The sequence below is a fragment of the Drosophila grimshawi genome, unplaced genomic scaffold (genome assembly GCF_018153295.1).
Source record: "Drosophila grimshawi isolate 15287-2541.00 unplaced genomic scaffold, ASM1815329v1 contig_44, whole genome shotgun sequence".
Lineage (NCBI taxonomy): Eukaryota > Metazoa > Arthropoda > Insecta > Diptera > Drosophilidae > Drosophila > Drosophila grimshawi.
In genome coordinates this window covers 23,342,513-23,365,917 of record NW_025063240.1, presented here as the reverse complement: position 1 = coordinate 23,365,917, position 23,405 = coordinate 23,342,513, and the positions used below count along the sequence as shown (strand labels likewise).

The 23,405-nt window shown below is 40.7% G+C and overlaps 2 protein-coding genes across 2 annotated transcripts in view; both read right to left on the bottom strand.

Annotated features, from left to right (window-relative positions):
* Positions 1-23,405, bottom strand: part of LOC6558915 — a 58,308-nt gene that overhangs the window by 26,721 nt on the left and 8,182 nt on the right. The window contains 8 exon segments of the mRNA XM_032741163.1: positions 4,162-4,732; positions 6,436-6,473; positions 10,231-10,884; positions 15,018-16,629; positions 17,029-17,134; positions 17,843-18,348; positions 18,587-19,060; positions 21,789-22,138. Coding sequence (XP_032597054.1) covers positions 4,162-4,732; positions 6,436-6,473; positions 10,231-10,884; positions 15,018-16,629; positions 17,029-17,134; positions 17,843-18,348; positions 18,587-19,060; positions 21,789-22,138 — 4,311 coding nt within the window.
* Positions 5,036-7,727, bottom strand: LOC116805915 (putative mediator of RNA polymerase II transcription subunit 26). The gene is made up of 2 exons (XM_032741109.2): positions 7,395-7,727; positions 5,036-7,297 (listed from the first exon to the last, which is right to left on the bottom strand). The coding sequence occupies exons 1-2, from the start codon at positions 7,432-7,434 to the stop codon at positions 5,634-5,636; spliced, it is 1,704 nt and encodes a 567-aa protein (XP_032597000.1). The 5' UTR covers positions 7,435-7,727; the 3' UTR covers positions 5,036-5,633.

Below are 23,405 nucleotides of genomic sequence, written 5' to 3'. Positions count from 1 at the left end.
AACAAATACCAATCACTTTAATTGGCTAATAATAGTTGCTGCAAACTTGGCTCATGTAAATAGCTTTTCTCTAGCTGCTTAATTTAATTGAGAATTGGGAGTGTCGAACAATTGCAGTTGACACATTCTGTTATACACTTCAGTGAGGGTATATTCAAATTGATATACCCATATATCAGTAGTATATGCAGACGTGCATAAAAATCAGTGCTGTGTTTTTGTATTAGGTGATTAACCCGGAGAACATTTTACTATTTTAAATGCCCTGTACCCATTGAAAATGGGAAAAAGGTAGAAGAAAGCATATCCAATCCCACAACGATATATATTTTTGGTCAGCAGTACTAGTCGAGACGATATAACTATGTCCGCATGACTATAAGAGCTAGATGATTAAATTGAAGTTCTAGTATACCCGGCGCTTCTATTGATATATAATAGGATAGGATAGGATTCACCCAAGTTATAGTCGAAAACGCATTCTAATTATGATCTCATTATCAACAGGCGCAAGCATTCAATATGAGAATAAAACTTGAATATATTTAACAGCTGCCTGCAGGGTATATCGTAGTCGATCTCACTTATTCTTACTTGATATTGAATATTTTTGTTGGCCTGGCTCATTAGCATCTGAGCTCACGTTCTAACTGCAGACGTGAACGTGTCGCCTGTCTAACTATCTACGTTCAGGATGATGCATGTTGCATTCGAATATTTACACTTTACTTGCTCATCGAGAGGTACTCGAAACTGCTATCGATTATCAAGAGCTGCCCGAGTATGAAAAGGTAAGAGTCTTTTATGGCCCACCGATGCGGTTTCAAATCATTTCAGTCAGCTTGCAGACAACTTATCTAACTCATCATAAATCACAGAAGCCGCAGCCGGCATGACCACAAAAATTCAGTTTTTCTCGTTTTCGGCAAACATAAATTATTTGATCTACGCAGCAACAACAAATTATGTTAATTCATTGAAAGCGAAATGTGATTTTTCTGTTGTCTATTTTGGTTTTTAGTTTCTGGTTTTACTTTTGTTTGTGGGAATCGAGATTTGAATGCCAGCTACAAAAAATGTATTACGAAATACAAACACAAATAATGATAAGAGTAAAACTGGCGAGTGTTTTAATAAATGTCTTAAGCTAGGCAAAAACACAATGCAAAACTGATGATACCCATTCAGTTGATAATTGTTGGCAAATGCCACGTGAAAACCTATACAAAATACTGGCCTTGTTTCAACTGAGAGGGAGACAGACCTTGAGCCCATTCAGACACAAATATTCACAATAATAAATGTAAACAAATCAAATTAACTTTAGGCAGATCTCAGAGATCTGTTTATTAAAAATATCCTGTTTAATCAGTATAACAGGGTGTCAGAACACAAAAATGAAATGACAACAACTACTAAAAAAAAGAGGAAATACTACAACAAATTAAAAGCTAAATAAGTAAGAATGCTGTAGTCGCGTCAGCTCGCACCGAGATACCCTGCAACTAGCTATTATTCCATTTTCATTGCAAAAAATTAGAATTAGTTTTAGACTTTCATTTTTTGATTATTAATATGTCAAGGTCAAGGTAATAAATAATATATTATATATATTATTATTCTGCCTTTTACACACAGTTGTATAAATCATCATACCCTTTTTTACACATTTTCTATGGGTGCAGGGTATAAACATAACAAAAACACCTACAAAGTAAAAACTAAAAGAAACGTAAATAAAAAAAAAAAACAAAAAAAGTAAAACAAGCAAGAATATTGAAACAACAAAGTCTGCGTCGCTGCTGCTTTTGCTGAATCAGAACATTTTTCAATGGAAGGCGATTTACAGTTTCGGTCAGTTTTCGTTGTTGTTGCTCGTACAGTCTGTTGCAACAGGTAACAAAGAATAAGAGGAGAAAGAAGAGGAAGAAGAAGAGCACAAAGGGAGGCGAGGCGACAAACAGTCTGTGCAAAAAAAAACTGGTCAGCTTCGAGTTATAGCTGCTCTCTCTCTCCCCTTCCTTCTTCCACACCCACTCGCTGTTCTTCTCCCTCCCGCTCTATCAACAAGTAATAATACAACTTTTGCTACAAACCTTTTTTTTTGTTAATTATGCTGTAATTTGTAAGCTCGTCTGATGAGTTTTTTGCTAGCCATTTTTTGTTGTTGGTATTTTTCACTTGCGTTTTCAATTGGAGCCAAACATTCAATGCAATTAAATTGAGAGCCGATCACAAAGCAAACGCAAAAAGCAAAGGCAAAAAAACGCAGCTGGCTTTGACTTTTCAGCTGCTGTTGCTATTTTAGATAAATATCTATCACAAAATGGAGACACACACACACACACATACACAGCGTAATATTATTCGCAGTTTTCCATAATTCAATTGCAATTGCAACTTTTTTGTGGCCGGCACAAAATGCGCGCGAATTGAACAAATAAATACAACAAATGCAAGCGTCGTCCGCGAGACGTTCGCTCCCCTCGAATGTAAACACGTACATAATCTGCTGGTCAGTGACGCTAACAGTCTGCAAATCTGCTGTTAAAAAACAGTCGCTCAGCGAGTTTTCGCCGCGGCGAATTAGCGCAGCTGAAAGTGATCGAATATTTTATGTTGAGATAATATTCAGAGATCCCTAATTAACGTGGAAATTGTATTTATTTTCTGTATTTATGTATTCATTTATTTTTAAATCAAACCTAAGCTTGTCATTGCACAATGATACTTAAACTGTAGTATTTTCGCTAACACTCGTTCAATATGGAGCAATTCGTTGAAATGCTTAACATTACAGCGCCAGAGTTGCCACCAAGGTTATTTTGTCTCTAATAACACTGACGGCGCTACCAGCTGTATCAATTTACGCGCGCTTATTGAAATATAATTTAAAATTTAGCGAACATGCATGCACTAAACTGTTAATATTATTAAAAGCAGGATTAAACAAAACTACAGTTAAATGGGATTTTCGTCAACTTTATTATTTATTTTTTCTTTTGGATTGCTTTCATTTCAGTGTGTCACGCAAAAATATGTGGCAAATATATATAAATATTTATATATATATATATTTTAAACAAGTTGTCCGTAAAATAAATATTTCGATATATTTTCATATGTATCTGTTTAATATTAGTTAGCAAGCAATGCGAATTGAACTTATTTTCTAGTCAATTAAGTTTCTATTTCTGCGTTTATACAAAGTAAGTATATATATTTTTTTCAATATTTCGTTAGTTTTTTTATGACTGAACAATATTTGGCAACGATTTTTGTTGTTGTTGCTGCAGTTGTTGTATCTGTCTTAGTTGCTGTTGTTGTTGCTGTTGTTGCACGGGACGCCAATAATAGCATTTAGAAGTTGGGTTCACTTTGACTAGGAAACGTTGACGATTTCTTTTTATTTTTTTGGGGGGGTTTGCATGGAAATTTTTTATTGAAATGGTTTAATAAACAAGGAAAAAACTTCTATTTTATTTTTATTTATTACCACAGACATATTTAAAAAATGGAAGTATGAGAAACATAAATAAGTTTCGAACAGAAAATTAACTACAATGTATCTCAAAGTTCAGCAGATAGAATTATTATCAATTTTTTTTTTTGTATTTTTTATTGTGTAGTTCCAAATGTTATGTATTTTATGCATTTTTTGTAAACAATTTTGTAATACATTTTTATGGGAATGCATGAAAATTTCTATTGAAAAACATTTGGTCCAATTTTGTTTATTTATTAACACTGACACACTTAAAATAATGTATAAGTGAAACATAAATTTTGCTGTTGAAAATTATTTATAGGGTACCTCAAAGTCAAGCAGATAGTTTTTTGTTTTGATATTTTTATTGTATAATTGCAAATGTTGCTTAGATTTTGGTTTTTCGCTTAGGTGTAAAAAGTATTTGATGATTTTTTTTTATTTTTGTAAATTACACAGTCTTGAAAAGCACACACACTCACACACATTGCTTTTGCTGCCTGTGTGCGTTTGTGTTTATTTATGGTACAGGCTTGCCGTTAAATGCACGCGCACAAACGGTTAATGACAGTTAGTAACGGTTAATGCATGAAATTGCGCACAGCACACGGAACAGGCAGGAGCTTTCGAAACTTTGAGCTTTCGCTTTGGCTTTGGCTTGAACGTAGACTCACCCATCTGGCTGCTGCTGCTGCTGTTGTTGCTGCTGCTGCTGCCGACGTCGCCGCGCAACTGCGCTGTTCTTAATGATCGCCTCAATTTCGCGTCCTCCAGAGCTTTCGCCCTCGGAGGCAGAGGCGCAATTGTTGCCGGTAGAGGCTGAGCTTTGCTCGGTGTTGGCACGCGGCGCCCCCAGCGAGGAGAGATTGCGCATCAAACTAACGGCATCGTCGTGCTGCGCTTGAGCAGCTGCTGCTGCTGCTGTCGACGCTGGCGTCGTATTCTCTTTGGAAACGTTGCGTAAAATTTGCGCCAGGTTGCGCTGCGCTTGTTGCGTGGAGCTTTTGTTGTCGGTTTCATCGGTTGCGTCGTTGCGAGTGACGGCAGTTGCCGTAGTTGCCGATTTGCGCAGATTGGAGACAGTCGCATGTGTGGAGCGCTGCAAGCGATTCTTGAGCTCCGCATTCAGATCGATGGGCATCAAGCCGCGACCCATGCCACCAATGCCAGGCTTGCCACACTTCAGTGTGACGCCCCTGGGAGCCTCACCGGATTTACCTGCCATAAATCGAGAAGAGTTTAAAACTCTATGCGACATTTTCAATGGAAATCATTTTCAATGCTTCAAGTAACAGGCAGTTAAAGAAAAAGTTAAGAGAAAGCATGCTTAACTAAAAATGAGCAGAAAACTGAGTTTTGTTTACTTACTCAGAGTTAATAGTTATTAGTTTCAAGTTTAAACTGTAATTGAATTATATATATATATATATATATATATATTAGTTGTTAAATTTGTCGATTTATTTAGTGTTTAACAATTTGCATAACTTAATATTAAGATAATATGTATATTTAATAATTAATCATAATTTAATAATAATAATAGTAATAATTATGATGCCATTTAAGGTACAATTCGTTCAAGTTTAAATAATTAATAAAAAAAGGGCATGAATAATAAGCACTCATCAACATAGTTGCACAATATTTCAATTCTTAATTGTAATCAAAATTAATAACTGGTTCCCATTGGAATATTATTTAGTAGGTATATATATATATATATCGCAACTGATCCTAATTAGCTCAAAATATTATATTTCTGTGTTGCACCTTATCGATTAGAACATATTTCGATTGGGATGCAATGTCGAACTCTTAACATAATTATCAAGGGTTCGTTTCGTTTTTAGGGAATCTTCCTTTATTATATTTATATCTGTATTATCCTTCATTCGATTCGTTTTGCTTTGGGGAAGAGTGAAAGAGTGAGCGAGAAAGAAAACGATGGCGGGAGCGAGAGAGAAAGAGAGCTTCTCTCAACCAAAAAAAGTGAGCACAACAATTTTTTCTAAATGACAATTTCGTTCTGTTTCATTCTGTTGTGGTTTTAATTTTTTTTTGAAAGGGTATCGAAAAATTTGTGAAATTTTATTAGGTTTGCCAAAAATTTACAATTTTCCATTTTACTTTGCATTTGCATTTTTCACGTGCCCAAAATCTCGCCACAGAGTCGCTTGAACTCCTGACTAGCAGCATGCAACTCATCCGGCGTGATCACAATATCCTCGAAACTGGCAATGCTCGACGACCTCAGCTTCGTCCTTAACCGTAACGCCCCCGGTGAGTGGGCCCTCTTCGGACTGGGCGTGGCTGTGGGACTGATGCAACCATCGGTTGCCGACACCTCCAGCGACATGGCACGCGTCCGCTTGAGCAGCTCACGACGCCGTTGCACAATGCTGATGCCCAGGCCAAAGTTGCCACTTGTATTGTTGCAGCTACTATGTGGGGCAGCTGCAGCTGCGGCTGTGGCAGGCAGACGCACATGTTCATTGAGCGCCTCCTGCGGCTTGTGGTTGTTGTTGGTTGTTGTCGTTGGCATGGAGCGGGTCTTGTGCACCGTCGTCGTCGAATTAAAGTTCTCAGTCGGCCCAAAATATTTGGCAATGCGCTCATCCACATTTGAGGGACCACGAGTGGTTGCTGTGGATGGGGATGCGTTTGTGGTTGGTGTTGTGGTGCCAACCACCTCAGTGGTGTGGCGACGATTGACAACAGGCTGTGGCGTTGCCCTCTGCTGCACCGTAATCTGAGTGAGGAGCGTCAACTTGCGCAGTAACTCCGGAGCAGAAGGTGGCTCTGACTGTTGCTGCTGATTGGCGGCGCAGTTCTCCTTGCCGGAATCGGAGCCATGTACATCATCGCCGCTGTCACTGGAACCATTCATCAGCGAATGTGAAGTCGTTTTAAACTCAAATTTGCCGGTTGGGGTGCACTGCATCAACTGTTGCTGCTGCATCTGTTGCTGCTGTTGCTGCTGCTGCTCGATGAAGGGTGACTTGATTTTGCCGATGGTTCGCACACCCATCGAGATGTGTATATCCTCCACGGTTTGCATGCGCCCCAAGCAGCTATTCCGATAGCCATTGCTATTGCTGTGGTTGCTGCTGCTGTTGCTGTTGTTGATGCTGTTATTGTTGTTGTTACGATCACTGAGAAAAGTATCGGGAAGCACCAGTTTGCCCACGGTGCGCAGTCTCACACGTCGTTGTGCTGTGGGCTTTGCATCTAGCAAGGACTCGGCCGTTCCTCCTGTTGATGTTGTCGTCCCTGTTGTCGTTGTGGGTGCCGTCGCCGAGCGGCTAAGTTCGTGGAAACCATTGTGCTGTGGATGTTGCTGTGGATTTTGCTGTTGCTGCTGCGGTTGTCCTGGCTGTTGCTGGGCTGGCTGTTGCTGCTTCTCCAGCTGCTGCTGCTGTTGCTGTGACTGCTGCTGTAGTGGTTGCTGTTCTTGCTGCTGCTGTTCAGGTTGTTGCTGCTGCTGGCTTGGCTGTTGCTGCTGCACTGGCTGCCTCTGTTCAGGGTGTTGTTCCAGCTGCTGTTGCACCGCTTGTAGTCGCAGCTCGTGCATGTTGGGCGTGTACTCCATGGACGTGGGTGTGGGCGTGACGCTTGTGCTACTGCAGCTGCCAGCGATGCTGCTGCGGGGTGTGCGTTCCATGGAGGCGTAGGATGGACTGCGCGGTGCAAAACCAATGCTGCTACGAGCCGCTACACGTGCGCTGCCCGTGGTGGTGCCACAGGAGGCACTCTGGCAGAGGCTGCTGAAGAAAGCGAGGCGTTCGGCCAGCGACAAGGACGAAGGCTCTGGTTTTGGTTGATGTGGATAGGGTTAGGAAAGAGGGAAGAGTTTATTATTTGTTTGTAGTTGCTAAAAGTTGTTGGTTGTTGTTAGCCAACTTACGCATCCTTTGGTTATTTTTGACACTTAAACACTTTTTCATATGTTGCTCTTGTTGTTGTTGTTGTCGGTGCTTCTTGCTGCTGCTTGTTGCTTGTTGCTGCTTCGACAAAAGTTGCGCATCGACTGCTCGCCGACTTTTTATCGAAGTTACAATTTTGTGTAGCTGTTTTTTGTTGCTGACATTGCTGTCGCGAGAGATAAATATTTGTCGTGTTTGCTATTTCACTCATACTTGTTGCACACACTACTCTGACCACAAGTCTTCTGTGGCACTCACTCCAGATGCTGATAGAAAGTTATCAACGCGCTTGGCACAAGTCAAACTTTTATACTTCATTTGTATGCTTTTTTCTATTATTTAGATGTTATTATATCTACATATGTATTTATGTATATATTTATATGTAAGTATGTGTGTCTATTGTCGTGTTGAGTCGCTCTTTGTTCTCTTATTTGATGCGATGCTGATGTACGTTTTCGTTTTCGTTTTCATTTTCATCTCAGCTTTCGATTTCCTCTTCTTTTTTCTCGAGGGGGCAACTCGAAATACGAATGTGAACACTCTCTCCAATAAGACTCTCTCCGAAAGAAGATAAACTAATCAACTAATTGCTGAGATCATTGAGTGCGTAGAAAGGGTCTACTATTCAATTAGTAATATTTTTAATATTGTAATATGGTCAATTTGAATATAGAAGCTTTCCTGGAACATTTTTCAGACTATTAGCATGCTCTTGGACATTTGTATTACTTTTTGTATACATTGTCGATAGATGACTTAAGAAAGCTTAATTGGAGGAGGATATGTATATAAATATAGGGAAATTTCCTCTCACTTATTTCTCCCAATACAACCAACATTATCTGACAGTTCAATGTACCAATGGACAATATCACCTTATCATTGTCACTGTTGCGCAAAACAAAAATCGCGGTGTATTTTTTTTATGAGAAAACAACGAAGACATGGATGGCAACACCCTATTCTTAGCCATTTGATCGATAAAGGTAACAATACAAAAACCATGTTATATATTATATGGATATATATATATAATCTAACACAGTAAACTTCACATATAGAGGAAACCTAAAGGCATCCAGAAATGATTGAAACTTGTTTTTGAAATTCGTATTGCAATTATGAACGGTTAATTAAATTTACTAACAGCAATCGAATACTGAATGCAACGAAAAATTAAAATCAAGGCAAAGAAAATGAGCCGAATGGAAGAAAAAACATATGAAAATCAAAATCAAATGCTCAAATGGCTTGTAAATTACGTAAAACATGTGTAAAAAATATCTTGTTATTTGTTGTACATGCGGCAACAACAGCAACATCAACAACAACAAAAAAAACTGTAACAGCTATAACAAAGTGTTAATTATTTTGTTAGAAAACTTAAAAATTCGAATGCATGCCGAGAAAATTACTAGATATACTCGTACATATGCCTTAGTATATTTTACTTATTTTTGCTTCTTTTCTGTATTATTATTTTTATTCGCGTTGTCCAATTTTTTGCGTGGTTGCGTTTTTTTTTTTATTTTTTTGGGCCCTGGTTCCATTTTTAAACCTGATTTTTGGTTTTTGTATCGCAAATGATTGTATAAAAAAAATGATTCAAACGTAAGTCGCATAGCTATTTTTTTTACTAGGAGAAAAGTCAACTATTCTGAGCATTATTTTTGACTAGTAATACACCTAATCACCGCCTGAGTCAACATTGTATACTTAATGTTACTCAACAATAACAAAACAAAAAAAAATAAATAAAAATATGGGAACCTCAATTTGTGGCTGACTGCCAGAGCAGAGTATGCAATCAAGGTGTGTGTCTGTTTGTGTGCGAGTATTGGGAAAGTGACACACATTTTACAGCTTATTAACTTGGACAACAACCATGTTGCTGGCCTATAATTTAAACCACGACAGCGACGGTTTACTACAATAAAAACCTTGCAAAATAGGCGAAAAAAATAGTGTCGCCCATTGGGCTGAGTTCACTAACGTGGCGTAATGACCAGACCGAGACCCATACACCCACAGACCCATAGACCCATTGGGATCCGAGCTTGGAGCTGCTCTCTTTTTAGTTACCGATCAAGTAATTAGTTTACCTGAGCGCGGATTATCTGATTGATCTCAAGGAAGTATATGTGGGATAACGCAATAATAGATTAGAAACACATTCGCTGTGCAGTAGTAAAAGTTACTTGTTAAAAGTCAAAAAGAGCTGGCTTTTTTTTAACTAGTTCATCAAGAAAATAACAGCTGGTAGGAACTAGTTTGCACAACTGCCTATCTTGTTTTGTATTATACTCTAATTCCAAAGGTAATACCAATATAATCGAGTTTTGTGCAATGTTCGTCTGTCCTTTTTCGACAGCTTTAAGACTGGACACATAAAACTTATTTATTTATCTGCCCGAGTCAAGCAGTTAAAATTTAGTGTGCTACATCCACTAAGAGGCTGGGAAATCGATAAAATCGATAAAAGCACAAATCTTCGACAATTTTAAAGTTGCAGTAACCAAATTTGGCTGTTAGATTGTTAGCGATGTTCTTCAAAGATCGGCATCGGCCACCTAACTAAACCTGTTCCCCGCAATCTGTTATCAGCTAGATAACAGTGTATTGCGCCGTCGGTTACGCTCGATTGTAACGTTCTCACTTGTTTGCCTATACGCATCGCTGCCTCTCTGATGTCCCTTGCTGTTGAACAGAGTTCGTCATTTGCCGTCGCACCACGCAGCGATCTTTCACTTAATAACTGAATGCTAATTTCTATGTTGATTTTAGTGGAACTTCGCAGAAAACTTTGGACACTACTCACCTTGACTGCTGGCGAAGGAGCGAGACTGCGAGAGGGGCAACTGCTCTCTGCCTACCGCATCGCGACGAGTGACCGTCTGTTCCTGCAGCTGCTGGAACATGTTGGCTCTCGCACGAACGCTGCTGCTGCGTGCAACGGGCATGCCACTCGGCTGGGCGGTGGTTACTGTAGATGTGGTGGCTGTGGAGGCAGAGGCATCCGCGCCCAGTGATTGAATGGACGAATCGTTATCCAGGCCGGACATCTCGAAGATGTGTTCGGAGTCGTTGCCCACGGAGAGTGTAAGCTGCTGCTGGTCGCTGCTCTCACTGAACGAGTGTTGGCGTCCCGCCAGCGACTGGGAGCAGGAGGTCGACCGCGGAGTAGTAGTAGTGGAGTAACTGGCTTGACCTGCCAGATGGACGACTCGCGGCGACTGCAGCGGCTGTGTGGAGCTGCGTGCCAAACGGAACGAACTCCCAGCGCCCGAATGGGTTGACGAGGAGAGCAGCAGTGGAGCGGGCACGTGGCTCATTGGTTGTCCAGTGATGGGTGAGATAAGTGGCGAGTGTTGTTGTTGAAGCTGTGCACCGATGCGAATGTCCAGCGGTATGGTGGGCTTGAAAGCCGATGTTGCCGAGATGTCAAATGGCGTGGAGTTTGCTTTAAAGCTGCAGGCGGGTTAAATGTGTAAAGAGATTATATATTTTATATAAGCCCACGAAAGTTTCTCTCTCTCTCTCTCTCGCTCTCTCTCTCTCTATAGCTCTTCTCCCCCTTCTCTCTCTTTCTCTCCCTCTCCACAATACGCAGTTAGAGGCAATCATAATTAAAGGCAAACACTATTTCCCTACGCTAATTACAGGCACATTTTTTTTAATAGTGAAATTTGAACGCTGTGATTGACAACCAGCAGGTAAAAGTTGAGATAAGTTGGCCAATCAACTTCAACTTCGCAGATTAGCTGCAAATGGTTTAGCAAATGAGTTGGCAACTTTTTTATATTCGATTGAGAATTTTGTTTATACAAAAGAGATATTTTGACCAGATTCAACTGGGCTCAACTATAAAAAACACTTTATCATTTTCAGTTTCCGCTGATTTTAGCACTTCACATTTCTAATCTTCGGTCTTCTGTTTATCCACTTAACAAAACATTAAACGCATTTGCAAACTACAGAAACAAATAAAAAATGTACTAAAATATATATATAGAGATAGAAAAAAGCGATGCTAATTGAATTTTAAATGTCGGCGTGAGGATAGAACTTAAGTTCTGCTATTTACAGAGAGAGCAAATATTCAAATAGCGAAACCACAAATTGAGATTAAACGCAATCAGTAGGGCCAAAATAGAAGTATGATAAAAGTGGAACACATTCATAAGCACATACTTTATATACATATAACATATATACGCATGTATAGTTGCGTGATTATTTTTGTGGAGAGTACACGAATCACATATTTCAGAGAATATTTTACACAAATAAATACGTTTTGATTGCCGCACAGTTATTTTTGCATTACTTCGCGAATATTACAAAACTTTTTGGTATTTTATTTTTAATTTTGTTGTGTTTTTAACGAGACACTTGAGTATTTGTGTGTGTGTATTTCCATTTGACTGCACATTTCCATGGATTTATTTTTAGAAGCGTTACGAAATGCTTGCGGCAGACAAAGTACCACAGCTTTTCCATTGGTCAAATATACGAGTATATATAGATATATACATGTATATATGTAGATATATGTAGATATATGTAGACATGTAACAACTAACACCTTCAGGCCCTTTTTTTCCCTCTCTCTCTCTCTCTCTCTCTATTTCTTTGGCTACTGACCGATAACCGGTGCAAAAAGCAACTGACACGAGGCGAGACCGGTGCTGGGAACCAACACGTCGTCTTTGGTTTTTTCGAAACTTAGTATTTTTACCTATATTTCTTATAGTGTCGGCTGATAAGGAACGGGAAACGATAGATTTGATATGCTGTATTTTTTATCAGCGGTTAGTTTCGATTTGCTTTTATTACACTTTTTGTATTTGCTCTCTTTGGTGACAGCAGAGCCGAGCAGAGCAAACAACACTCGCTTTCCACATCGATTTACCCGAAAAGAAAAACGGAAATTTTCAGCGTTGCGTACGTGAAAATTGAAAAGGCGATCGCGAGCAACTGAGCGCAAATTTGTACAAACAAACCGGGCAAAGCGACGACGATCGCAGTCGCAGTCGACGTTGACTGCTCTGCTGCTGCGGCCAGAGCAAAATTTAAATTATTTTCAACTTTGTTTTCTTTTTATTGCCCATGGTATGTATACGCTGTATACACACATATATATATATATATATATATATATATATTTATATGCACAATACAAACGCATATTTATTTTCGTACGCTATTTTTCACTCTGTCTGTTTTTCCACAGTTTCAAAATGTCGTTGGTGTAAACTTTTCATTTGGCTTCTCGGCATTTCTCTTGCGCCAACGAAGGAGAGCAGAGCAATGAAAGAGAGCGACAGAAGTTTTCTCATTTATTTTCCACAATTGTAAATAGGAAAATAGGCTAACATGTAATAGATTTACTTGCGATTTGTAGAGGAATATATCCTATATAAGTTGTAAAACTAAATCAAATTAAAGTTTATTGAACAAATGTGTTCAGATCCAAATACACATGTAAATCTAATCAAAGCCCAAACAGATATCTAATCTTGGAATTTACAATCGTATTCCTCAAGCAGCTCGCTTAGCATTCTCACTTGATCGTTCAGATTATCAGACAACACAACACACATATCGTTATCGTTATCGTTATCTGGGCCATTTGAGCAAAGCATTGGCTATCAAAAGGCGTCTCCATCGGTACACCTTTGTATAACCCGCCCAATGATGCACTTAACGCGTCAACGACTTTTCATGGCATCCATTTTCCTCATCCAATTTCCATTTTCCCATCAATTTTCATTTGCATTTACCGTTTTCGAAAATACGCTTCAAACATTCTCTCGTTGTGTCGCCGCTGGAACAACATGGAAATAACCCTTGCTCAAAAAAAAAAAATAAAAACTAAGCTGAGTGAACTAATGCACTCGTTGTGTGTTTTATCTCTGAACGCGTCCGAATGCAGCACCCAACTGAATGTGCCACATTGGCAGCACGAGACACGACCACCAGTCAAAAACTCAAAGGTCTTCAGAGCTCCCTCACTTCCCCTTTTCCCCTCCCCATACCCCTTTGGGAGGAACCACGCAAATATGGATAGCATAAAATTCGCGCCACAATGCCAGTCGAATCGGCTCGGGTCGGGTTGGCAGCAAAATACACAATGGCTATTGACAATGCATCGACGGGGCATGCAAATGTTGCGGGCAGCAAAAGCTTCAGCACCAAAGGGATTACGGTTACTAAATACCCTATAAAAGACAAATTACCCCAGCATAAAGCTAATATGGTAAGGGTGTGCCTCCCCCTTCTAACTAAGGTATGATATTGTATATGCATTCAATCGAAAATTGAAGGTTTTTTCAAATCTGCCAACAGAGATATTCACAACTGTTTAAGTTAATGAATCTTGATTATTTTATAAAAATAAGAGACAATAAGACAAAAAAGGAATAAATATGTTTGCAAATGAAATGAAAAAATATAAATTTCTTCGTTTGTCACAAGACTTTCTTCATATAGTTTATGACAAGCATGAAACAACAACTTGTCAAATAGAACATAATTTTTAATTGACAAGTATTTACTCAGAATGACGGCTCGACTTTGGATGTTTACAAATAAACATAGCTTACAACAGATATCTGTTGCCTTAACACATCATTATGCCCTCCATCTGGTTTTTTGTTTTGATGGGTATAGGAACGAAAAAAATTCCAGCTTTTGTTACCTTTTCTCTTTGTTCTTTCAGAATTTGAGTTGGCCGAGGGGTGTGGCAACGAAGAATTGAAAGCCGAAAGCACACATAAAATGCTGACATCAAAACCCCGTTAACAAATGTTGCTGCCATTCACTCGAAGGTGCTACAAGGTGCTGGTTGCACACTAGTATAGTGTAGTCTAAAATAGTTACGACGAGTACACTACACACTTAACTGGAAAACTGGGCTTCCGACCGTGCCAAAATTCGTAGAACTGAACGAAAGCAAAATAAAAAAGGGCATGGCAACAATACATGGGCATGTTGTGACTAATTACCGACAGCAATCATAATAGTGCCAAGGTCAAGTTAATCAGGCACTGATGAACCAATGGTAACAAGCAAGTTGAGGCAAAGAGGTGGGCTAGGTAGAATATATCGAAACTGTATCTGAGACATTAAGATACACAGTGAAACGGTAACTGGGACCTTAAAAATAACAGTGAATAAACCTAGTCAACCCTCTGAGAGACAACATTCTTTTTGCAGGCACTGTCTTAGCCTCAATGGTCAGTGGTTAGGTAATTAGGCAATAAGCAATAAGCTGCTTAATGTGACAACAAAAACTGAAGGCAGCAGCTAAAAATGACTAATATAAAAAACACAAAACACACGAAAAGTAAAATACAATTTATGACAGGCCAATCGAATGTGTCGCAATTGAAATCGAACATAAGAATAATCGATTATCAAAAAAGGCTAAATTGAAAGCTTGGCCATTAATAGTCAATACTCTTTATTAGCAATAACAGTTGAAGGCAGAGAGAGAGAGAGAGAGAGAGTGACAGAGAGATAGGGAGAGAGAGTGAAGAAAGAGTGACAGAGAAAGAGAGAGAGAGACATAGAGTCAAAGTTTCATAAAGTTTACTTACAAGTTCTTCTCCTCACTAGTCACAGGCTGTGTCTTGTAGCGATCTCTGTAAAGATCCCGACGCAGCACGCTGGGCTTGAGCAGCTTGGGGGCAACACTGGGATGCGGTGATTGTGGCGTCTGCTGCAGCGGCGATTCCCAACTGCTGTTGATGCCACCACTAGCTGAGGCATGCGATGATTGCGTTGGAGTTGCTGCCAAAATTTCCATTTGTTTGATGCGTTCCGCGACCGACATATTTAAGGGCGTCGACTGAACGTCGACAGGTGCCGCCGACTGGGAGTTGCTAATGGCATCCAGGGCGGCAGCCAGATCAATGACAGGCGCCACATCCTGTCGCTCCAGGGAGCGTGTGCGTCGCTTGAGCAGACTGGCCGAACTGTTACCCTGCCTCTCATCGGGTGGCTGGGCCATGGAGCCAAGGGAACGTCGCTTCGAGGGTGAATCGGTTTTGAGGATGGGACGCATGCTGCTTGCCTCAGCAGTGGGAACTGCATCATTATTGCCCTCTTGACTCAATTCACTCAGATCGAACTCCTCGCGGCTGCCCTTACGACTGCTCTTGAGAATAGGCCGAATCTCGTGCTCGTCCGCCTCGCCAAACGACTTCTTCTTCAGTATGGGTTTGGGCGGACGCGCTGTCTCCTCGCTGGAGGTGCTTTCCTGCTTCAGGATGGGTCGTATCTCGTGCTCTTCGCCATCCTCGAGTGAGCCTGCGTTGCCATCGTGAGCAGCCAGCTCAGCAGCGGCCAAAGTAACGGCCTGCGAGATGGAAACATGTTTGTGTGCCCCGCCATCTGATGGTGTCGACAGCGAATCCTTCTTCTTAAGTATGCTATGCGGCTGGCACTCATTGGCCGAGGGGCATCCATCGCTCTTGCCACTATCATAGCTGCTCTGCTTGAGGATGCCGTGTGCCTGCTGGCCAGCACTGAGTGCGCTGCCCGATTCCTCCAGTGAATTGCGACGCGCCGACTTGATTAGAATACTGCGCTCATCCGGCGAATGGGAGCGAGAATAGTAGCGACTCTCATCCAGGCTGGAACGCTTCTTCAGTATGCCCTGACGTTTGCTGCGACTGTTGGGCAGTGGAGTGTCCAGCACCGTGGCGGAGAAAGTCACCGGTGAGGCATTGCTGGAGGCACTTGAATTGCACTCGCCAAACGCGTGCTCCTTCTTCTTCAGTATGGACACTATCTGATTGGGTGCAGGCGGTGAGTTCTGTGTGGAAGCAGTGGATAGGACTGCCGGTGGAACGGAAGCGGAAGTGGAAGTGGAAGTGGTAGCCAGCTCATCCGTACTCTTGCGTCGCAATATTGGCGACATTGTCAACTTCTCGCTTACTGTTGCTGCTGCAGCTGTCACCTGCACCTGTTCGGCGATCTTCTTGATCTCGGCCAGCTCTGTTTTTGTCAGCTCATTGAGCTTCTGGCTAATGCCGCGTGCCTGACGCAACGACTCTGACTTAGAGGTGGATTCGCTGCAGGAGCTCTTGTGACCCGGTGACTGGAGTAGCTCTCGCAGCGATTCATCATCGCCATCAGTGGGCATCAGGGGACGTGCCATGCCCAACTCGCGACGTCGTCGTCTTCGCGTCGACGCAGCAACCTCATCTGCAAATGAGAAGTGGGACAAGGATTAGATTAAGAGATCAGACAGGCGGAAGACAAGAACAGAATTGGACGGGGACATGCATGACAATGGGAGTACAGTCTGCAGTTTAACATATTGAATACAGCTAGTTGGGATGCGCTTGTAGAGGATGATGGTGTCGTGCAACACAAACTGATGCAGTTGCAAGTGTTGAATCCGTATACGAGTGTGCCACATGATTGATGGCGACCAGAAGCGAAACTAACTGTGCATCGATGCTGCTCAAAATTTTACAGTTGCTTGAGCAGCCAAGCTTGACAGATGCCAATGCCCAAAATTGGTTGGGCGCTCCTCATTGTTGTATGTTGCTCTCCGGCTGTCAGTTGCCAGTTGCTCGTTGCTAGTTGTGGTCCACTTACCGCTATCCTTGGTGGCTTCCTCGTTGTGTGAGCGATTCAGATTCGATTTACGTTTGGCGGACTTATCGCGATCGGCGACGCGACGTGGCAAGGGTGAGGCTTCCGGCTGAAAACAAAAAATAAATTATTTATAAGTGATTGAGTAGAGAAAATCTATAGTTGCGGTCAAAATAACAGTCGTTGTTCTTTCATAATATGCAAATTACTCAATATTTTCATACCTAGTTTCATGATCCCTTCAATATCTTGAATTATTTTACTCTTCGATATATCTCCTCACAGCCCTTTTTTGTATTTTACCTAAATTGATCAAAATAGTACAATAGTAACTTATCTGCTTATTTAAAAGCACTCCATTAAAATGTGGCTCTTTTTATTATGATAAAATAGGGCGTGGCCAACAAAAAAACAAATTACATTATGGAGAAAAATTCCATTATGCAAAACAATAAATGGTTCCTTGCACCACCGCCATGCGCAGTTATTTCAAATAATACACCCACACATCATAATCTAGTTTTTAGAAATATTATTTAGTCTTAGGGAAAAATAAGAAAGTTTCAGATACTATTCCACTACAATTAACCGGCTCATTTTCTAACAATTTAAAGAGTTTATTTTTTTTAATAATGAAGCTATGACATTTTTACAATGTTTACTTAATTCCAGTAATTATTGTTGTTCCAGTATTATTGTCAAATGAAATTTTCATAATTTTTAACTATTTTAACTATTTTTTTAACATTATCCAATGTATACTTTTACTATTATTTTGAGCTGTAGTTTATATACATATACAGGTACAGGTACTCACAGTTCGCTTGTGCTTTTGCACTGGACTCAGCTGCAGGTTTGTCAGATTGTTACGTGGCTTGGACGCCACACCACATCCCTTCTCTATCTCGTTGTCCGCCTCGGTGCACAGAGTGGAGCTTCTGGGTCGCATCCGCAGCGTGCACTCCACCTTGGGCGGACTACTGCTGAGAGTGCCGCCCGTGAAGTGCAGTTCGCTCAGATTCTGCTTCATGGACACGTTGTTGACGGTGGCAATCAGAGGACGCCTCTCGCCGGGGTCCGAGGCTGGCTGTGAGACGGATCTTACCGCTGGCAGACGATTGCCACTGGAGCTGGGCTCCGAATGGAAGCCGCTGTTGTTGTGGCTGCTATTGTTGCTGTTGCTGCACTTGGGCGACAGTTCCGAGCTGCTGAGTCGTCTGCCAGGCGGCGTGGAGCTCAATCTAAGGGAGCTAGGAGAACTGTAACGCTGACGTTGCTGTTGTTGCTGCTGCTGCTGATGATGATCTTCCTCCTTTTTGCGGTCTGCGTTGAGGTTGCAAGAGTGTGTGTGTTGTGTGTTGCAATGGAATTCGGAAGACAGCATGAAAAGGCAGTTAGTTGGAGATTTTTAGTGATAGGTTAACACAGTAACAACTACTACAACAAAGAGGGTTACACACATTAAATGGAAAGCAAGACGAGTAATGGGAGAGGCAAGTAATGAGTTGAATGGAGTTGCATGAAGGAGCATGGAGTATGAAGTGACTTATGGCTGACTCACCAAGCGCTGCGGCACGCAATCGACTGGCTTTGGTTGTGCGCACCGCTGGCGAGGATTGGGGCGAGGATGAGGAGCTGCTCAAGAGTGGACTGCCCTGCGGTGACTGCGTATGATAGCTGCTGTTGTTGCTGGTGCTGTTGCTGTTGTTACCACAAAGTCGCAGTGACGACACCAAATTTTTGCGGCGCCCTGAAGGCGACGACGACGGAGTCGCCACAACTGAAACAACTGTGCCTGTAACAGCTGTTGTTGCCGCCTTGTGCACAATTAATGGCGCTTTGTTGCTGCTGGGTGCTGCAGTGGCAAGGGGCGGCATGGGCGTGTCGTGGGTGTTGTTGTTGTTGCGACTAAAGCGACTGCTGCTGTTGATGTTGCTGCTGCTGTTGTTGTTATTGTTATTGTTGCTGCTGTTGTTGTGGTTGTTGTTGTTGCAAGTGAAATGAATGCTGCGCTTGTTGGCGCTTCCAATGGAAACTGTTCAGAGTTGACATGTTTTTTTTTTTATTTGGGGTATATGCGTAAGTTTTGTTTAGAGAACATTAAAGCATTTGATAACCGGCTTGTTATAGGCATTGCGTGTGTGTGGCGTGAGTGTGAGAATGTCTGTATGTGTGTGCACAACATGCTGTTAAAGGTATCAACGGCTGCGTTTGATTGATTGATTGATGCGGTCTGGTGACAAATATTAAGTAAGTCTTCATCTGTTGCTAGATTTGTTTTTAGCTGAACTATATGTGTAATTTACTAAGCTCAGAAAAAAAAAATGGACCTGTAATCTATAAAGTTTTTCTTGTTGTAATTTTATATTATTAAGAAATACATTTCCAGAAAATATAGAAAACCGAATTTTAAAAATTTAGTTCAATATTTTGCTGAGTGTATTGTTTTCTCGGGAAGCAGAGGTTGTGACTTGGCCGTAATAAATAACAGGGCCAACACATGATGAGCTTCTTCCTCTGCGGGCATTCGGTTTAGCACATATGTTTATGCTCTGGTCACTTTTTGTCTGACCTCCCATTTGACTTGAGTAATCTTCTAAATTCTGGCAAAACTTACGCAAAGCGAATCATCATCTGAGATAAAGAGCATAAAGATGACGAACAGATTGCCGCGTCGTGCATTGCCACTTCTTCGTCAGTCAAAGATCAGTAAACTTTTTGGCTCGAACATTGCCCTAGACATGATTCCCGAAAAAAGCAGAAAAAACCCATGCCACAAACACCATCTGGCAAAAATAGCGGCAAGAACGAAATGAAATTAATATCGCACAAACAATAAAGTTGAGATGAACAAGCCACAAAACAAAAAAAAAAGATTATACTAAAGCAAGTTGCGAAATCTTGTTGTAAATATTGATAGATAGATAAACCAAACATAGGTATGATCAATTTATACGCCAATTTAAATTGAAATCGATACATCAGATTAAACGATCTTCATTAGTTTGACGTTTATAATTTCTTGATTTTTTTTTGTAGAACTTTCGTCGATGTGTCATGTCATAAATATACATCATATTGATAGATATGGTATGAGAGCTGTCTATCGATACGCTGCAAATCTACTATGCAAATGTGGCAATCAGTCAAGTTTGGGACACTTTCTCAAAAACGCGGCGCTTGTCAAAATGTTTTATGAAACTCTTTAATGAATTGTTAAATAACAAGTAGTAGATGAAGGCAAAACTTTGAATGAATTGAAACGCCGCTGGTTCGAATTGATAAATAAATTAAATTGGGCACAGCTTGTCGTATATCTTTGTTTGTTTTTTTTTTGTTGTTTTTTTTTTTATAACTATTAGCAATTTTATGACGTCTTTCATTTGCTTAAGTTGCGTGAATTCGGGTTTTTGTGAAGTAGATGTGTATTCATTATTGAGAGGAAACCCCCTCACCTTTTTTTCAAAGGCAGCATGTGACTTGCACCAAAAAAATTAAATATATGTATAATTCAACTTGTGTATGAAATGTTTCGCTGGTAAGCAAATCAATTCAAACTAGCAAACAGAAATCTTGGACGGCTCTTGTGCAAAATTGCTTTAATCATAATATTTTAAATTGTTTTGAAGTTTTGCACAATTATTTTATATAACTTGCGGACATTAAGTCAGATTGAAAATGTCGCATTCAAACTATGCGCAGGTGTATAGAGACTAGATAATAAAAATTGAAGGTCTCTTTGCGAAAAGTTGTGTGGCAAACATTTTTTCGGCTTGATTGGCAAGCTGTACAAAGATCTAATTTGGTTCAAATTACTTATAAGTGCCCATAAAAGAAACGTGGTAAGATTTTCAAGTGATTTTGCAGCGACTCTTTGAGAGTTCAACGAATTTGCAGAGAGATAAGTTGACAGCTTCCCTTCAGGGCCGACGAACGGGGGAACTATGGGGGAATTACGGGGTCTTAAGCTAATTATGGTGCTTATCGTTTTTTTTTTTGGTGGGAAAGCTTGCGTTGAAAGAGCTAATGAATAAGTGTAAAGACGAATCAGCATGCAAAGTTCAAGCAAAATAGTGTGTGTGGAAATAAAATTGAAGCGAGATAGAGCAGGAGCTAAGGATGGCAAAAGAAAGAGATCCCAGATGCTTACAGCTTATTTGTGAAAGAATTAAAGGGGGCTGAATCTTATGCGGGTAAAAGTAAAGATATGACAGTGTATTATGAAAACTTCAAACAAAGTATGGCTTAGGCTTGGAGAAAGGGCTACGTAAGATATCTCAGCTGCATCAAAATTATCAAGGAATAAACTGGCTAAGGGCTACATTTGAATCATAAACGAAAGAAAAGAAAGTTAAAGATAGCACCGAAAGAGATACCAGCTGGCTCCAGGTGACTTCTCAAGGATTAAAATTGCTAAAGACTATTCTATTAGGATATAAGATACCTTTAAAAAATGTGGCTTATATTTTTAAGAAAGAAAACCCAGCTACTTCCAGCTAAATTGTCAAGGAATAAAATAGCTAAAGATTACACCTGAATAGTATACGGACAACGGGTAATATGACAATGAATTAAGCAGTACAAATATTTTTAAAAAGTTGTAAAAAGTATAGCAGACAAAACCAAAGAACACTCACATACTGGATAGACAAAGCAAGCGATGCATAGACAAATATAAATACAAACACAAAACAGACTCAGACTCAAACATAGAGACACAAAGCAAAGCCAAATAACAACTGGCTAAGTTGTCCAGAACTTACCTCTATTCCCGGATGCAGGCCGTGGGATAACGGATGATGTGCTCTTAGGAACTTTAACAAGTGGTGGCTGCAACTGCTCGGCTGGTGTGGCATGTGTCATCACCGTGGTGGCAGCCGTCTCATAAGCGGAACTATTGCCGTTCGCCGATGATTGTGGATCGGCAGCGATGCTACTGCCACTGGCAATATCCGTAGCTGTGGCAACTTCCTGCTTGTTGCATCCAGCACGTGTGGGAGATGATGTCGAACTGTTGGATGAGTCGCTGTGATAGCCGGTAGCTGGCGGTGGCGGTGGCGATGAGTGGCCAGCGCTCTGACGGCTACTCGAGCGTGGGGTGCGACTTATGAATCTGCGGCAAAAGATGTGTAAGATATTCGAATAAATGTCACAATTAAATTGTTTGCTTTAGATTGATTTACATGGTGTTTAAATAGTTGAAGCTTTTTTAAGCACACACGCGCAAAATGTATCTGATCGGAAATTGCAAGGTGAAATGAAAAATAGTTTTCGGGCTCGAGTTTTCGGTTTGTTTCCGATAGAGATATGCGGGCTCTGCTAGTCGACGCCTTCAAACACGCTTAACAACTGCCGACGGGCAGCCCGAAAGTAACTCTGCTAACCCAAGCTCGAGATCGAGCGGCCGACCCGACAACAACAGCTATTGGAAACACCAACAACAATAACCAGCAAGCGAAGCTAATAACAAGAGATTTTTTTTTGGCTGTTTGGGGTTTTGCCGCTTGTATCTTGCAGATACACACGCAAACACTCAAACACACACACATACACACATTTGCAGACGGCAAACAGCTACAAAATTAACTCAACAAAAAAAACGCTCAAAGAGTGCAAAATTCGCACATTTTGTGTTTGCCTGCTTGCCTGTTTGCCAGGTAGTAAAATCTTTAACAAAATTAAAGACAATTCGGTTTGCTGCTTGCTGCTCTTGTCTGTTTGCTGTTCTCTCTCTCTGCTTTCAACTCAGTAAGAACAAAGCGCAACAAGTTTAGTTAGTGTTGTCATGTTTGTTGAGTGTTATTTTTGTAGTTGCTGCGCATGCGCAGGTAACAAAAAAAACAACAAAAAAAAGAAGGGCAAAAACAAAAACAGTAACTCAATATCGACAATCGTCTGTCATGTAAACGATATGTTCACTCTGAGACTGGTCTGAATTTTACTTCCTCATCACACATCTGCAGCTGTTCACTCATTCAGTCAGTCAGTCAGTCAGTTGGTCGGTCAGTCAGTAAGTTGATGTTTAAACGTCGCGACGCCTCAATGATCCAATGAGTTGATCATAAAGACCGAAGATAATTAAAGGTGACAGCAATGTACCCTTCAATAGAAACTTTGTGGAATTCAGCTCACAAGTTTTACAAAATGAATTCCTAGGATGCATTTCAAAGTAATTAAATGAGACAGAATAACCAGTAATTCGATACAAATGTAATTCACTTTGTCTTCCTTTTAATTGAATTGTTGTAGGAGATGTTTATCTCATGCCCTTGATCCCATTGTCCGCTGCTGAATAACAAACAACATCTACATGCCTCTAAGCATCATTCAAGGCAATGCGAGACATCATCATCATAATTATTAACGACTTTTGGCCTTCT